At 33.6% G+C, this 13981-nt stretch overlaps 1 protein-coding gene across 2 annotated transcripts; it reads left to right on the plus strand.

Annotated features, from left to right (window-relative positions):
• Window positions 1-1518: 1518 nt before the first annotated feature.
• LOC106305204 (GDSL esterase/lipase At5g55050-like) lies at window positions 1519-2544 on the plus strand. Of its 2 annotated transcripts, none has more exons than XM_013741574.1 (2): window positions 1519-1900; window positions 2149-2544. In XM_013741574.1, the coding sequence occupies exons 1-2, from the start codon at window positions 1627-1629 to the stop codon at window positions 2160-2162; spliced, it is 288 nt and encodes a 95-aa protein (XP_013597028.1). In that variant the 5' UTR covers window positions 1519-1626; the 3' UTR covers window positions 2163-2544. The 2 variants fall into 2 exon arrangements, with proteins under 2 accessions (XP_013597028.1, XP_013597027.1); XM_013741573.1 differs by having other exon boundaries at window positions 2203-2544.
• The last annotated feature ends 11437 nt before the right edge of the window (window positions 2545-13981 follow it).

Below are 13981 nucleotides of genomic sequence, written 5' to 3' on the forward strand. Positions count from 1 at the left end.
TATTCTAGAAAATCTTAGTTTGAGGAACAAATGTAGTATATTGTAATATATGCCATCAGAAATAATCTGCTATTTATGAACATTTTTCAGTCGTTCACAGTTATTTGTAAAATACGAAACCATGACAAACGAATTAGGGGTATGAAAAAATTATGTTGATGAAGACCTCAATTTTTGTGGGTTCCTTTACTGATCGGACAAATGAATATGAGACTATATGAGTATGAGAACCTAACTCTAAATATCCCTTACTTATTGATAGACAAACATTTAAAGAAAATAACTTTTTTTTGTAATCTATTTATAATACTGCCATTTTGCTGATGTGTCAAGCTCACAGTTCTTCTCACACAAGTTATTTGAAAACCCTTTAATTACTAGAAAATTTACAACTAATGCCACTGGTTTAAATAATATCGTCCGACATGATTTACTTAAATAAAATGATTGTTCAATGTTTACACTTACTAACCTACAATTGATTATAACATACCAAATCGGTTCTCTTTTTATTTGATCAGACCAACGCCATTGTCAACTAAAGGTGTGCTTCCATGCGTACCTACAATACCACGGTTTGAATTTTGATCAAACTCAGGGCCATTTAGAATGATAGAGCAGTTAAAAACTAGCAATCATCTTCGAAAGCTTTAACGAACGTGGTACAAAACACATTTCTTAAATTTACTACCGTAAGGGTCTTACGTGACTTTAAGGGTCTTACGTGACAGAGCTCCACAATAGGCGGCATTAGTTTCCTATTCAAACTCACACCTTCGGTTCCAGAAATAATTAACATGTCGTAATTAATTTTATCGCAAATAATTTTAAATTTAATTTTTTACTGCAGTTTCTAATAACAAATTAATTATTTCACAATACTGACATTTTGTATAGATGAAAAATGAATGTAAACATAAAAAACAACTGCTAACAAAAAAACATTAAGACACTTGATATACATTTTATGTATAAACACATTTGTTATAATAATAAAATGTCAAAAGAAACAAATTAGCGCGGATCAAAATCTAGTTTACGTTTATAATAAATCACCTAGAATCTTTCTAACCGACCAAGCTTGATCGGGTTAGAGTAAAGGTTTTTTTAAAATCTCTTAAGTTTTACTTTTATGTAATTACGCGTTAGAAGAGTCCATTGTCGATCTGATTGACTCTTTTTTTGGAGCAATTGGTTGACTCATATATACATCATTCAATCAAAAAACCAATAATAATTTACATATAAAACATTGACCAAAAATGGTTTATAGTTTAAATAAGATAATGGAGAGGGGGATGATTCATGATTGTATGGGCTAACATAAAATATGGTGGAAGTTTTAGTGGTGAACATCACAACTTCAGTGCAAGAAAGAACATCCTTCAAGATATTGTTATTATATATGGCTTGGAATGATCAAGAAAATTTAGAGGTTTGACTAGTTAAGCAAAAGAAAATATATGAAATGATCATGTATGTCACGATGATTACAAGTCGGATCAAACCCAATCTCTCTTCACATGTCTCTCCTCTGTATATATACTACACTAAGATGTACATCTCTTACAACTCCATGAGAAATAAAACCAATTCAAAGAGTTCGCCGGGAAAAACTAAAAGAACATGACGACGAACATAACACCTTCCATAACCATCTTTCTAATCTTCCTCGGTTTACTTCGGATCGATTCATTTCCCGGTTTAGAAACAGCGACCGGAACAGCAGCTTCGGTTCCAGCAGTATACGTGTTAGGAGATTCGTTGGTTGATGCCGGAAACAATAATTACTTAGCAATCTCTATATCCAAAGCTAATTATCCTCATAACGGCGTCGATTTTCCTGGCAGTATAGCCACAGGAAGGTTCTGTAATGGCAAAAACGCCGCTGATGCCATCGGTGAGTATTGTTTTTTCTCCGGCGTTTTGTGTGGTATGAAACGAAGTTAATAGTTCTTGCATCTTATGTCAGATCGCGATTGGTTTCAATTAGATAACATGACGTGCTGGCCACTAAAATGAAATAATGTTCACTAATTAACTATCAAGAAATGGTTAAACAATTAAAAAGGAAAAAATTGCACATAGTTGTCAATATTTATATAATTCGAAACTGTTGCAGTTACATTTGGTATATTTATGTTACAGGAGCATTGACTTGAGTGTTTTGGGGAATTAATATATATTTTTGGGTTGATTTAGCTGAGAAATTTGGTCTACCGTTACCCCCTCCGTATCTCTCACTGAAAGGCATATTTAAAGAGGAAGAGAGAAAAGCCGCCGCCTTGAGCGGTGTGAATTTTGCTTCCGGCGGAGCTGGCATCTTCAACGGTTCCGATCAGCAATTTGTAAGTTATTCTCGTCCATGACAAAAGAGTGAGACAAAGTATTGATTCCATGGTCAGCTTTAGTTTGGGACCAAAAGTTGGGTGGTAGATTTGAAACACAAATATTTCGTTCTTTTTATATTCACCTGGGAATAATCTATTTTGTTATAAGATAAACTTTGAAATGATCTTCCACTCCTTTACCAACTTAATCACTATGATCATCTACTCATCAAGCACTATGATCACCCACTCATTTACCAAATCAAGCACCATCTTTGATATTTTATGTATTGTTGATCACTATAAATACCATCACTCATCTCACTCTTTTGTACACCATTACATCTTCTTCTTCTTACTTATAATAAACTCTCTCACTTATAGTAGTGTTATTTGCTTCATATGGGTATTAAATTCTACTCTTATTTAAATTTCTCGATACTATAAATTATAAGTTATTTTATAACAAATTTTATTTGTCACAATAAAATTTTTCATACTTTTAGTAATTTTGGACATGTTTTAACCTTCTTTAATGGAAAAAATAGTAAATTAAATTTTAAAAATGTAAAAAAAAATGAAAACCGTTGGAAACATAAGTATGACAATATATATGTTTAAACTTTTTTTAAAAAAAATTGGAATCATATTTTATTTTATCTTCTAGCTACAGTTAGAATACTCATTCTGGTAATCTACCTAGTTTATATGTCCGATTCTAAGTTTTAAACATAGATATATCAAGGGTATATACCGTAAACTAACCTTTCTTGTGTATTCTAGCAAAGATAGAATCGGTTACGTTATAATCAAGAAAGATGTCTTCGGTCTACCTACAGCTTGATAATGATATATAGCCACAACTCAATGATATAGGTTGGTTATATTATCTGACATAACTTGTTATGCCTTTTACCTTAAATGACGCCTACAGGAAGAATACATTTATCACCTACTATACGGTGTTCTGCATAGGTAGTGTACATATTCTAGGCAAATCTTGAAAATATGAAAACTTCCATATTCGGTTAAAGAAGTTTCCTAAATCTAAACTAAATCTAAACTAAATCTAACCTAAATCTCTCAAAATATATTTGAGAATATTTTTTCCAAGTTCTTCTCCTCCTCCTCCTCCCACGATTTTTTTCTGTTCGTTTGTGTTTCTCTCTTCTTCATCCACAAAGTCATCTCTTCTCTCTATCAATACAACATGGTTCTAATCTATGTTAAATCTGGTGAATGGGTGTCTAGTTGCAGTGAAGAGTCGAGTTTCGTGGTAGACAAAGCAAGGCGTGGTCGAATGGTAACATTAGAAACTACTACTCCATTGGAGAAGCTCAAGAGGATCGTGTGTGAGGATTATGGGGTGGACCATAATGTTCTTAATACCGAGTTCAGATTGTGAATCAAAGAGGGAATCCTCCAATTATTATCACCAATGATCGGCAAGCATCTAATTTTGTGGCGTATGCAAAGAGGATTCATCTACTAACTTGTGTGTCACGTTCTCTGGTTTGGGTGTAAATCAAAAAGAACGAGTCAATATCGATTTGAATAAGGAGCCGTGTGATTCGAGTAATGTTGAGGATGAAGAAGTTCTTGAGATAAATCGAGCAGATTTTGTGAAGCCGTCAAAGGAGTCTTGTGATAGAAGGAAGGATCATGTCGCTGCGGATGGTTCCGGTGATGTTGGGTTAAGGAGTGAAAACAATGGAGACAGTGAAAAGGATGGTCGAGCTTGGAGAGGAGATTTCGTTAAGAAGGATCAAATTTTCAGAAGTAAAGGGGTTCTGAAGGCCACAATGGAAATTTTGGCGATGAAGAATAATTTCGATTACACTGTTTTCAAGTCCACGAGAAAATGGTGGTATATTCGATGTAAGGATGCATTGTGCAACTAGACTGTGCGTGCAGAAGGTATAGATGGGTCTACATATTTCATGATCAACCCGTGCGAGGGAAAACATTCATGTGCTCCTTCAAAGAAAAGGAAATTCGGAAAAACAGCATCGGTAAGTACAATTGGGACTCTGATACAACATCGATTTGATGATGCAAACGATGGCCCAAAAGAAAATGACATCATTCAATTTATGGTTGGAGCATAGTTGTGAGATTACTTATTGGCACGCTTGGGAAGCTCGTGAGTTTGCTATTGCAGCTACTAGAGGTATACCAGATCGCAGTTATGCTAAAATACCAGCATATTTGCATATGATTAAAGAAGCTAATCCTGGTACGCATACTCACTATGAAACTAATGAGAAGAGAAGATTCATGTATATATTTATGTCATTTGGGCAATCAGTTAGAGGATTCTACAAACTCCTTAAGAGAGATACGAGTATTGCACTCAAACCCGGTTACTGCGTGGAATTCTTGTAATGAAAATTGAAGTGGTCTCCTCGCAAAGACGAACCAAAGCTCGTGCAATTTGTAAGTCACCAGCTCCCTACACAAGAAGCTATGTACCACTCTCGCGGAGAACCTAAGACCATTCTTATGCAGCTTAAAAATCTGAGAAAAAACAGGATCTTTCTTCATAACTTCCAACTCCTTTGGCATCCACTCAGTGAACTTTCGCATAATGTAGTCAATCCTGCAGTTGTTATTGATCTGAGTCACTTGGGGCTCCTAGCCCTCCTTAAAAATCCTCTTTAGTAACTCCAGAGACATATCTAAAAGCGCAGAAAAACTTGTTAGTTCAACAGGTTAAAGTATCGATATCATAACACAAATAATGAGAGCAAGAAGAATGCTTTTTACATTTACATTCTCCTTATCCAAGAATATGTATTCCACCTAGTTCTAATTTCAGAAAGAACAACAATTTGTTCAATTGATCAATCAACAACAATCAATCTACCCATGGCCTATATTACAATCGGACAACATCTACTCTACTTGAAAACATACACAATCAGACATCAACTAGTATAAGATTTCAAGAACCAAACTTCCCCCTTTCCAAAAACCTAAATCGATATTTTACAACTACAAATCTAAAACATTAACATGCAAACACTTAATCGTGATGTATAAGATGTTTAATCAACCCGTGAATCGAATTTACCTTAAGAAATATGAAAAATTGATTTTTTAAAAATCTATGTAAAAGGGAAGAACAACTCGATTTCGTTTTAGAAGAGAATCAATAGAAGTAATCGAATACCTTGTGTGAAGAACTGAGACGAAAATGGAAGAACACTTCGTAATTCGATTTGACCCGTCCGACGAAGAGGAAGAACACTTAGATTTCGTTGTATCTTCAGTGAAATCAAAGAGGAGGATGACGAAGACAAGATTCGAAACTACGGGTAGATGAAACTCCGACGAAGAGCAATGCTTCTCTCCGTTGAACCCTAAATCGCCATGGAAAGGGCTTTCTTCTACGGTGGAGAAGAGAAGGAGAAAAAGAAATTAGGGTATCGGCCACCCCTTTTCCCTTTTTGTTTTTTTTAAGTTTTGTTATTTTTATTTAACTTTTAATATTTATCCATTTAAAATCAATTACGAAAATTACAATATATAATTTTAATTCAACTTAATTGATAAATTAAGGGTAGTTTGGTATTTACAGGAACAAAAATCATATTTTCCTAAAAAATCTTCTACAAATCTTATTGTGACAAATACAAGTTCAAAGTGTCTTTTTTCCCAATTTTTTCCTTTTTTTCCTAAAATATTTATGTAAAGCAATCATATTAAGGTTACAAAAAAATCTACATCCAAAAAGATAGAAAAAAAATTGTGTTAGCATTCAAAATGAAAATTTCTACTTATTTTATATCCAGGGCTTATTTTCTATAAATATATATATATAACACCAACCAATCAATTTCTAGAGTATAATACTCTCTCATTTTCATAAAGAATATCACTTTGACATTTTTAATAAAGATTAATAAAATGATTGAAATGTAATCTTCTTAATTACACATATTCAAAAAAATAATATTTGAGATAAATAAAATTATTTACAAAATCAATGTGTTTGTAATTAATATTAAGCTCAAAATTACATTAAAGTTCTAAAATGACACTCGTTGTGTAATAAAAAAAGTTAAAATGACAAATTGCAAAATAATTATATTTTTATATATTTTGTAAAATAATTATATTTTGTAATTTATTATCAAAATTTTTATCTTTATTTGTTATAAATTACGCTTTATAAACTGTAAGAAAAAAATGGTATAATGTTCTACCCATCAGTTTTAAAAATTATTTCACTAAATTAATGAATAGACTCCAAAATTAATTTTAAATATTTTATACTGTAAATTTTAATTTAATAAAAATACACAACGGTTATTATAAAAATATATTTTATTTTTTAAAGACACAAAATGATTTAATTGTTTTTGTATTCAATCTGTGACTTTCGGATATATATATACACATATATTTATTTCTTTTCTTAAAACCCAAAATGATTATATTAAATATAAATACTTTAGTAATGTGTATGTCTTTTCCACTTTAATAAAAAAAATTGTATTCAATCCGTGATTTTTCGCATTTTGTAGGAAAATCTAATCGTTATCTATTATTTATGTCAATCTAATGTTTGTTTGGAGTCCAAAAATTTTAACCACTCAATTTCTTATAAATGGAAATTCATTTTCCTATAGATTTACCAGAAACAAAATCTCATCTTACTAAAAAAAAATCAATGAATCCTTCAAAATATCTTTTTGATATTGAAGTTTAGAAAAATCAATGTGAGATTGAATAGAGGATATCATAAACCGGTTTGGAGAGTATCAAAAAAAGTTGAGGAAGAGTATGCATCTCGTAGCAAAAGAAAACATTTCAATAAAGATCATGTAGCATCGATTCAAATGCTTATTGATGACTAATTTCTCAATCAACCTATATATGATGAAGCAGTGTTTCATCGGTGATTCTGGATGCAAAAACGTGTTTTTCTTCGGATCGTTGGGGACCCCTATCAAGAAGTGACGACTAGTTCAACCAATGAGTTGACGCAACAAATAAAAAACGTATATCTCCATTAGCAAAATTTACTATTGTCATGTGAATGTTAGCGTGTGGTAATGTTGCTGATGTGATCGACGAATATATCAAAATATGAGGTACTACAACATTGGAGTTCTTTCGATGATTATGTAAAGGAATCATACAGTTGTATGAGCAAGTATATCTCAGAGCTCCAACTCAAGATGACTTGCAAATAATTATGCATGTTAGTGAATTGTGGGGGTTTCCCGAGATGATCGAAAATATTGATTGCATGCATTGGCAATGAAATTTTTTTCCAACGGCATAGGAATGTCAGTTTACTTAGGGAGATAACAGAACCATTGATATACTTGAAGCAGTTGCATCTAATAATATATCGATTTGGCATGCATTTTCGGATGTTCGGGCACATTAGACGATATAAACGTTGTAGATCGTTTCCAGTGTTTGATGATGTTAAGCAAGGAAATATTGCAAGAGTGAACTTTTTGTGAACCAACGTCCATATGACATGGCATACTATCTAGCTGATAGTATCTATCCTTCTTATTCAAGTTTTAACAAATCAATTTGACTTCCTCAAGGTGAACCAGACAAGCTTTTTGCAAAATATGAAGAAAAATGTCAGAAGTAAATCAAACGTGCATTTGGAGTGTTACGTGATCGATTAAAAATCATTCATGAACAACTCGCATGTGGGACAGATCCAGTTTGGCTATCATCATGAAGTCATATATCACATTACGTAATGTGATAGTTGAAGGTGAACAAGATACATATGCCCAGCATTTCTCGATTATGATTAATCTGAGGCGAGTGGTTCTAGTACACCACAACAATTCTCAACTGAGGTATTACCAGAATTTTTAAATCATGAGTGTGCTATATCTGAATTACTTGATTTAAATAAATGTAGTATAACTGTTGAAATATATTTTAGGGTATAGAATATGTAGTCGCAGAATAGTCGCTAATTAGTGACTACATGCTGCCGACCACAGTAAGTAGTCGCACATTAGCGACTATTTTGCGACTAAAATGCGTTAGTCGCAATTCAGCCGCAATATTTTGATACTGCATAATCAGTCGCAACATGCAGTCGGTAATTTGATGTTTTCTTGTAGTGACAACTACCATAGGATTGGATTTCTAGTTAGCTATTCTAGAAACAAGCATAAAGATCAATTCTAGTGAAGGAATCTATGAATAATCATAGGAATCAATGATTATCAGTTTGACGTAAAGCACATGAAATTCCTAAATCTAACAAAGTGATTATTCAGACATGATAGATCAAAAAATAATCATAAATGAATAAACTTCATAGATAAATCCACATGATTTCCAAGAAGACTCCCGAAGGATTTCTTCTCTTCTTTCATAATCTCAAAACAAAACTTAAAAGAAAGCATATCCATCAACAATGGCCTCGCTCGACACTATTCATAAGTTTTGACAGCTTTCTCTCGCGCGTCAAATGGGCTGGAAGTAATTTGAGTCTACTGATATGCTTCAACACAATGCACCGAGCAGTGAAGAGTAAACTGAGCAGAGAAGAATAAACTGAAGATGATGGGAACCAATATCTGCTCATGATTCCCTGAACAGAGCTAGCGGCGGAGTGTCTTCTTACGCGCTTCAAGCTTTGTGAGACAAGCAGTCTTAATTCATGACAAAAACCGGATAAAACACTTTGGAACTCGCTTCTCATAGCTATAGGCCTTGTATCCTCTATAGAATATTTTACTCGCTTTTCATCGCTTGTATCATCATGTTTCGATCTATTCGCAGGAATTGTCGTGGATCAAAATTTTAATAAGTTTGTGGATCAAAATCTTAATCCACTTTATAAGTTTTAGAGTCAAAAGGTTACAAATGTGACAAATTATTTTTCACTTTTCAGGTGACTAAATTCCTAATAAAAAAACTTAAAGTGACCCATTCTCATAATTATATACTCACGATGTCCCTAACTCCTAACTCACCCTTGTTTAAAAGTCCACATAACATTGATATTCAGATTTCAAGTACTTCGTTTTGCAAGTAATGCTTGTGGTATTTTTGACATCCAAGTCTTTCATTCATACTCGTAATATTTTATGTTCCATCTTTGCTTTGTCCATGATATTATCATTTTCATGTCATCCAAGATGAGTTCCTTCCACGAGTAATTTTATCAAAATTTTCTTTTTGTCAGAATTTCATTGAATATACTGACTAATTTATTTATCACCCGTTGCAATGTTATATGAAGCTTAACCATAATTAGCATGATAAAACATGCACAAAATTTATTTATCACAAACAAAACGTTAAACATCAAAATTTCACTACTAATTTCAACAAAATCATATAATAAGACCAATATAACTTGATAGAAGCACAAATCGCAACCAAACAATTTTAATACATGATATAATGCAATACGAGAGAGAGAGAGAGAGAGAGAGAGAGAGAGAGAGAGAGAGAGAGCTTGTATTATGGCATTTCATATGCAGCTCCTAAAAGATTAATAGAAAGCAATGGATAATTTTAGCATGTACGTATATTATCTTCTTATAAACTACTATACATACCTTATTTTGAATATATATTATATGAATAACATAATAAAAAAAAAGATTATAATATAATTACTTTACATTAATTATGGCATAGAAAAGTTAATATGAATCCAAGACAATCTATGAAATAAATGGATCATAAATATGGGTGGACATATTGTTAGAATCCATAAAAAAATTATTTAATATTTATCAACTTTTGAAATTCCTACTAATTCCCTCTCTTAATGATAATGAAAGTTTTTAGAGTTATAAAGCATGTCTGGTAGCTAAGCGGTATATATAAAAAAAAAGTTTTGATTATAATGAAACATTTTTCCAAGTGGTAAAGATGGCTATTGTACAGTTTTTTATGAAGATTTTAGCATCTAAGAAATGTTTTTCAATCAATTAGAATTTCTAGTTTGTTTCTCAATGGTGTTATTGAATAGGAAATTTATATAATTTATTTGAAAGATGTTGTACAAGGAATGAGAACTTTATCAAAGAATGATATTTATTGGTTAAAATATGAATTAGTGGGCGTAAGCAAGACTCTCGGCAATAGTTTCAAAACTTTTCTGAAACACTCATACTTTTGGGTTCCTATAAAAATCATAAAGATCGCATTTTTTTTTCTTCGGACATGATAACTTTTTTTGCAGTAGCACTAGTTGAGTTGTAGCAATAACATTACCAAATGATCTTAAGTCATATTTCAAATTATGTGATAATTGTCATTTAAAGTATTTCCTAGGATTAAAAAATGGCTCATACTTCTGATATTACGTGTATACGCACACCAATTAACCTAATGTGCACACTACCACAATCGAATGGTATGTCGATGTAGCACTTTAGGATCGAATCCACAGAGACCAATGATTACACTTTATTTCTATAGGATCAATATCAATTTAAAACAATATGGGGGTTTTAAAGTTGATTTCGTAACAAGCAAGTAAGAGATTGATTTAAGGTTTTTCAGATGATTAAGAATGCTAGCCTAGGGTGGTTTGATCGGGTGTTAAACAAGTGTGAGCCAAACAATTATTCAAGTTCAATTAAGAGTAAGTCCAGAACTCGGATCACTCAGGTTGAATCAACCCACTCTCGTGGTATTGATTCCTTTGCAAGTCGGTCTTGATGCCTAAACTCTCGTTTGGATCAAGACGCGCTAGCAAGCTTTAGAGATCAAGTCCGATATGTTCACAATACACCCTAATATCTACTCTCGCTGACTAGGGATGCAATGCTCATTCATAACAGATCTAGCAACCTATTACACGGTTAATGAACATGTTAAACCTAGGATTTAACATTAAGCGGTCAGTTTAATGCAAGCATTAGGAATAGTTATGAATGAAGACAATCAAGGGATTCACTTATCTATGTTTAACTCACGGATTTAACACCCTAACACCCTAGACTAAGCAAGAGGATTACTCAACCATGGACAGAGAAATCACAGAGATAACAGATGAAGAAAACATGTCTGAATTAATAATAAAAAGCAAAGAGGGTTTAGAAGTCTTCTCCAAAGGATGTAGAGATTCTTCTCCCTTAACAAGAGTACAAGTTTTCTCTCTCCAAAATCTTTCTAAAAAGTCACGTAAAATGTCTAGAATAATAAGAAAATATATATTGCAGGTCTCTGGCGCTGCAGGAGAAAAAGGGGGAAGCCCTAGGTGAAATCCCGAAATATTTGGAAACTTCCTTAAAAATCTCTGCCGCTGGAGCAGGCACTCGGGTTGCTCCGTCTGACAGCTCTGCGTGAAAAACTCCAAATTGCACTATTTTTCTCTTCTTTTCCTCCAACTGGTTTATCTCTCATCCAATGTAACTCCAGACCTGTAATGACTCAAAAATGACTAGGAAGACTCGATAAATACTTGAAAACCAATTAGAAAACATATATACAAGATGCCAAAAACACCATATATCAACTTCTAAAGGCGTTTATATATAGCATAAGAAATATGCAATTGGTAATGGATAATTTTACTTTGATTCATCATATCTTGCGTTGAATGTTTTACTGATGTAGATTAAGTTGTTTGTTTTGATATTAGATGTTCTACATGATCTAATACGTTTGTTGATGATTTGATGATTTCTTATTGCATAAAGAAGCAACCGTTTATTTCTTGATCATATGTTGAGGTTGAATATTGAGGTTTAAATTTTGCTTTTCGTGGAATGATGTGGTTGAGTATTCGTTTGAAAGAGATGTGAGTGGAATCATGAACTCTTTCGGATTTTTTCTTTGATAGTATAGTTGCAATCTACACTTCCATAAATTGTGATTTTTATAAAAAAAATATTGTACATTAATTTAATTGTTATAATGTTTGGGAGAAGTTGGATCAAGCTCTGCTTAAATCTCTACATTAAGAATATATGACCATGTGGTTGACATTATAATCAAACCATTTTTTTTCATCAACTGAAAACAGACTCTATGAAGACTCTACGAACCAAACTAGTAACTTTTCATCCATATGAACAACAAAAAGCATTTGCTTCCTGACACTTCGTGCCAGACAGTCCGCCTTTGTATTCAACGTTCGGGAGATATAATGATCTCTAAGCGACTAAAACTTCCTTGAAGAATCTTGATGCCATCCAAATAGTCCACAAAGGCTGGTCATTCCTCTGGTGCAGAAACCATCTTCACGAATTGAATACAATCCGTTGCAAAAGTAACATGGTATTTACGTAAGTTCCTCAAACTTTCCATTGCCCATATGAGGGCTTCCATCTTCGAATGTAACGGCGAAAGACTTGGTCTTGTATTCCTTGCTCCCATTAGTCCTTCAAAACCTTGTAGTGTATTGTACCAGCCATGTCCCGAAAACTTCCCTTGATCTTTCCATGACCCATCCGTAAAACACCAGCGATCCGAAACTGAGAGTAAGCTAAACTCGTCTATCTGTCGCAATTGAGTGGTTCCATTTTTGACTGGGGCCTGAGCCTCTGCCCAAAGTAAAGATTCAGTCTCTGCCAATTTCAGAGTATCCCTCGGATCAACATCAATATTACTGAAAACTTTATTATTTCGACCCTTCCAAATGTACTATAAAATTCATGCAAATTTTTGAGCGTCCATATACGGGGACGCCCTCCACTATAGATAACCCATGTTGGTGAACAGCGCTTGAGAAAGAAAAGTTTCTGGATTTAATGGGATCTTAGAGAGGACCTAAACTTGGACCACCGGAGGGCATTCAAAGAAGACATGATAATTGATTCCTCGCTGGCTCTACATCTTGCACACAGAACATCACCTTGCATATCCCTGGTCCGCAAATTTTTCTTTACTGATATACAGCCCGATACTAATTGCCAGAGAAAATGTTTTAATTTTGGTGGACAGTGAATCTTCCAAGAATAATCTTTTAAAGGGGTGACTGTGGGTCCATACGTCGGCATCAATTTTTTTGTCTGCGTATACCCGTTCCTGATTTTACTGTATATTTCTCATTAGTGGTAAAATGCCAACCACCTTGATCAACCAGCCGATGCATACTTAATGGTATGCTTTCTATGATCATCGCATCCTCCGGTTCCACCAGTCACTAAATTACCTGAGAATTCCATGTGCGTGATGTTGAATTGATGAGAAAATCCACATTGAGATTTGGGTAGAGATTTTGTTGGTTACTGTTTGTTGGTCTTAGGAGAGTGGTTGGGAACCGAGGATCATTCCATACTGATATAGATGATCCTCATCCCATCCTTTTGATTAGTCATTTGCTAACCAGATATCTAGCATATACAATATTACGCTATTCGTAGGACAAAGAGTATGAACGGATTGGTTCCATGGGTGAAGTATTTCTGAAATACCATCCTTTCAAAACACGAGAAAATAAACAGTTAGGTTTCTCGATCAAACGCCAAAGTTTTTTCTCTAACATGGCCGTATGGAAATCTGAAAGATCCTTGAACCCTAAACCTCCTTCATTTTTACCGATGCAGAGTTTGTCCAGGATTTCCAATGCATACCTCTTGCATTTCCCCCAGAACGCCACCAAAAACATGCCAATGCACTTGTTAGTTTTGAGATAACTGCCTTTGGAATTCGATAGCAAAACATGACATGGTTTGGTAGAGCAATAG

Source organism: Brassica oleracea, chromosome C7, assembly GCF_000695525.1.
Source record: "Brassica oleracea var. oleracea cultivar TO1000 chromosome C7, BOL, whole genome shotgun sequence".
Lineage (NCBI taxonomy): Eukaryota > Viridiplantae > Streptophyta > Magnoliopsida > Brassicales > Brassicaceae > Brassica > Brassica oleracea.

What these genes read in the sequence shown, in the direction of transcription:
- LOC106305204 (XM_013741573.1), top strand. Translation starts at nt 1,627, where the DNA reads ATGACGACGAACATAACACCTTCCATAACCATCTTTCTAATCTTCCTC. An exon ending in AAACGCCGCTGATGCCATCG is followed by an intron (nt 1,901 to 2,202) that starts GTGAGTATTGTT and finishes GGGTTGATTTAG; the next exon opens with CTGAGAAATTTGGTCTACCG.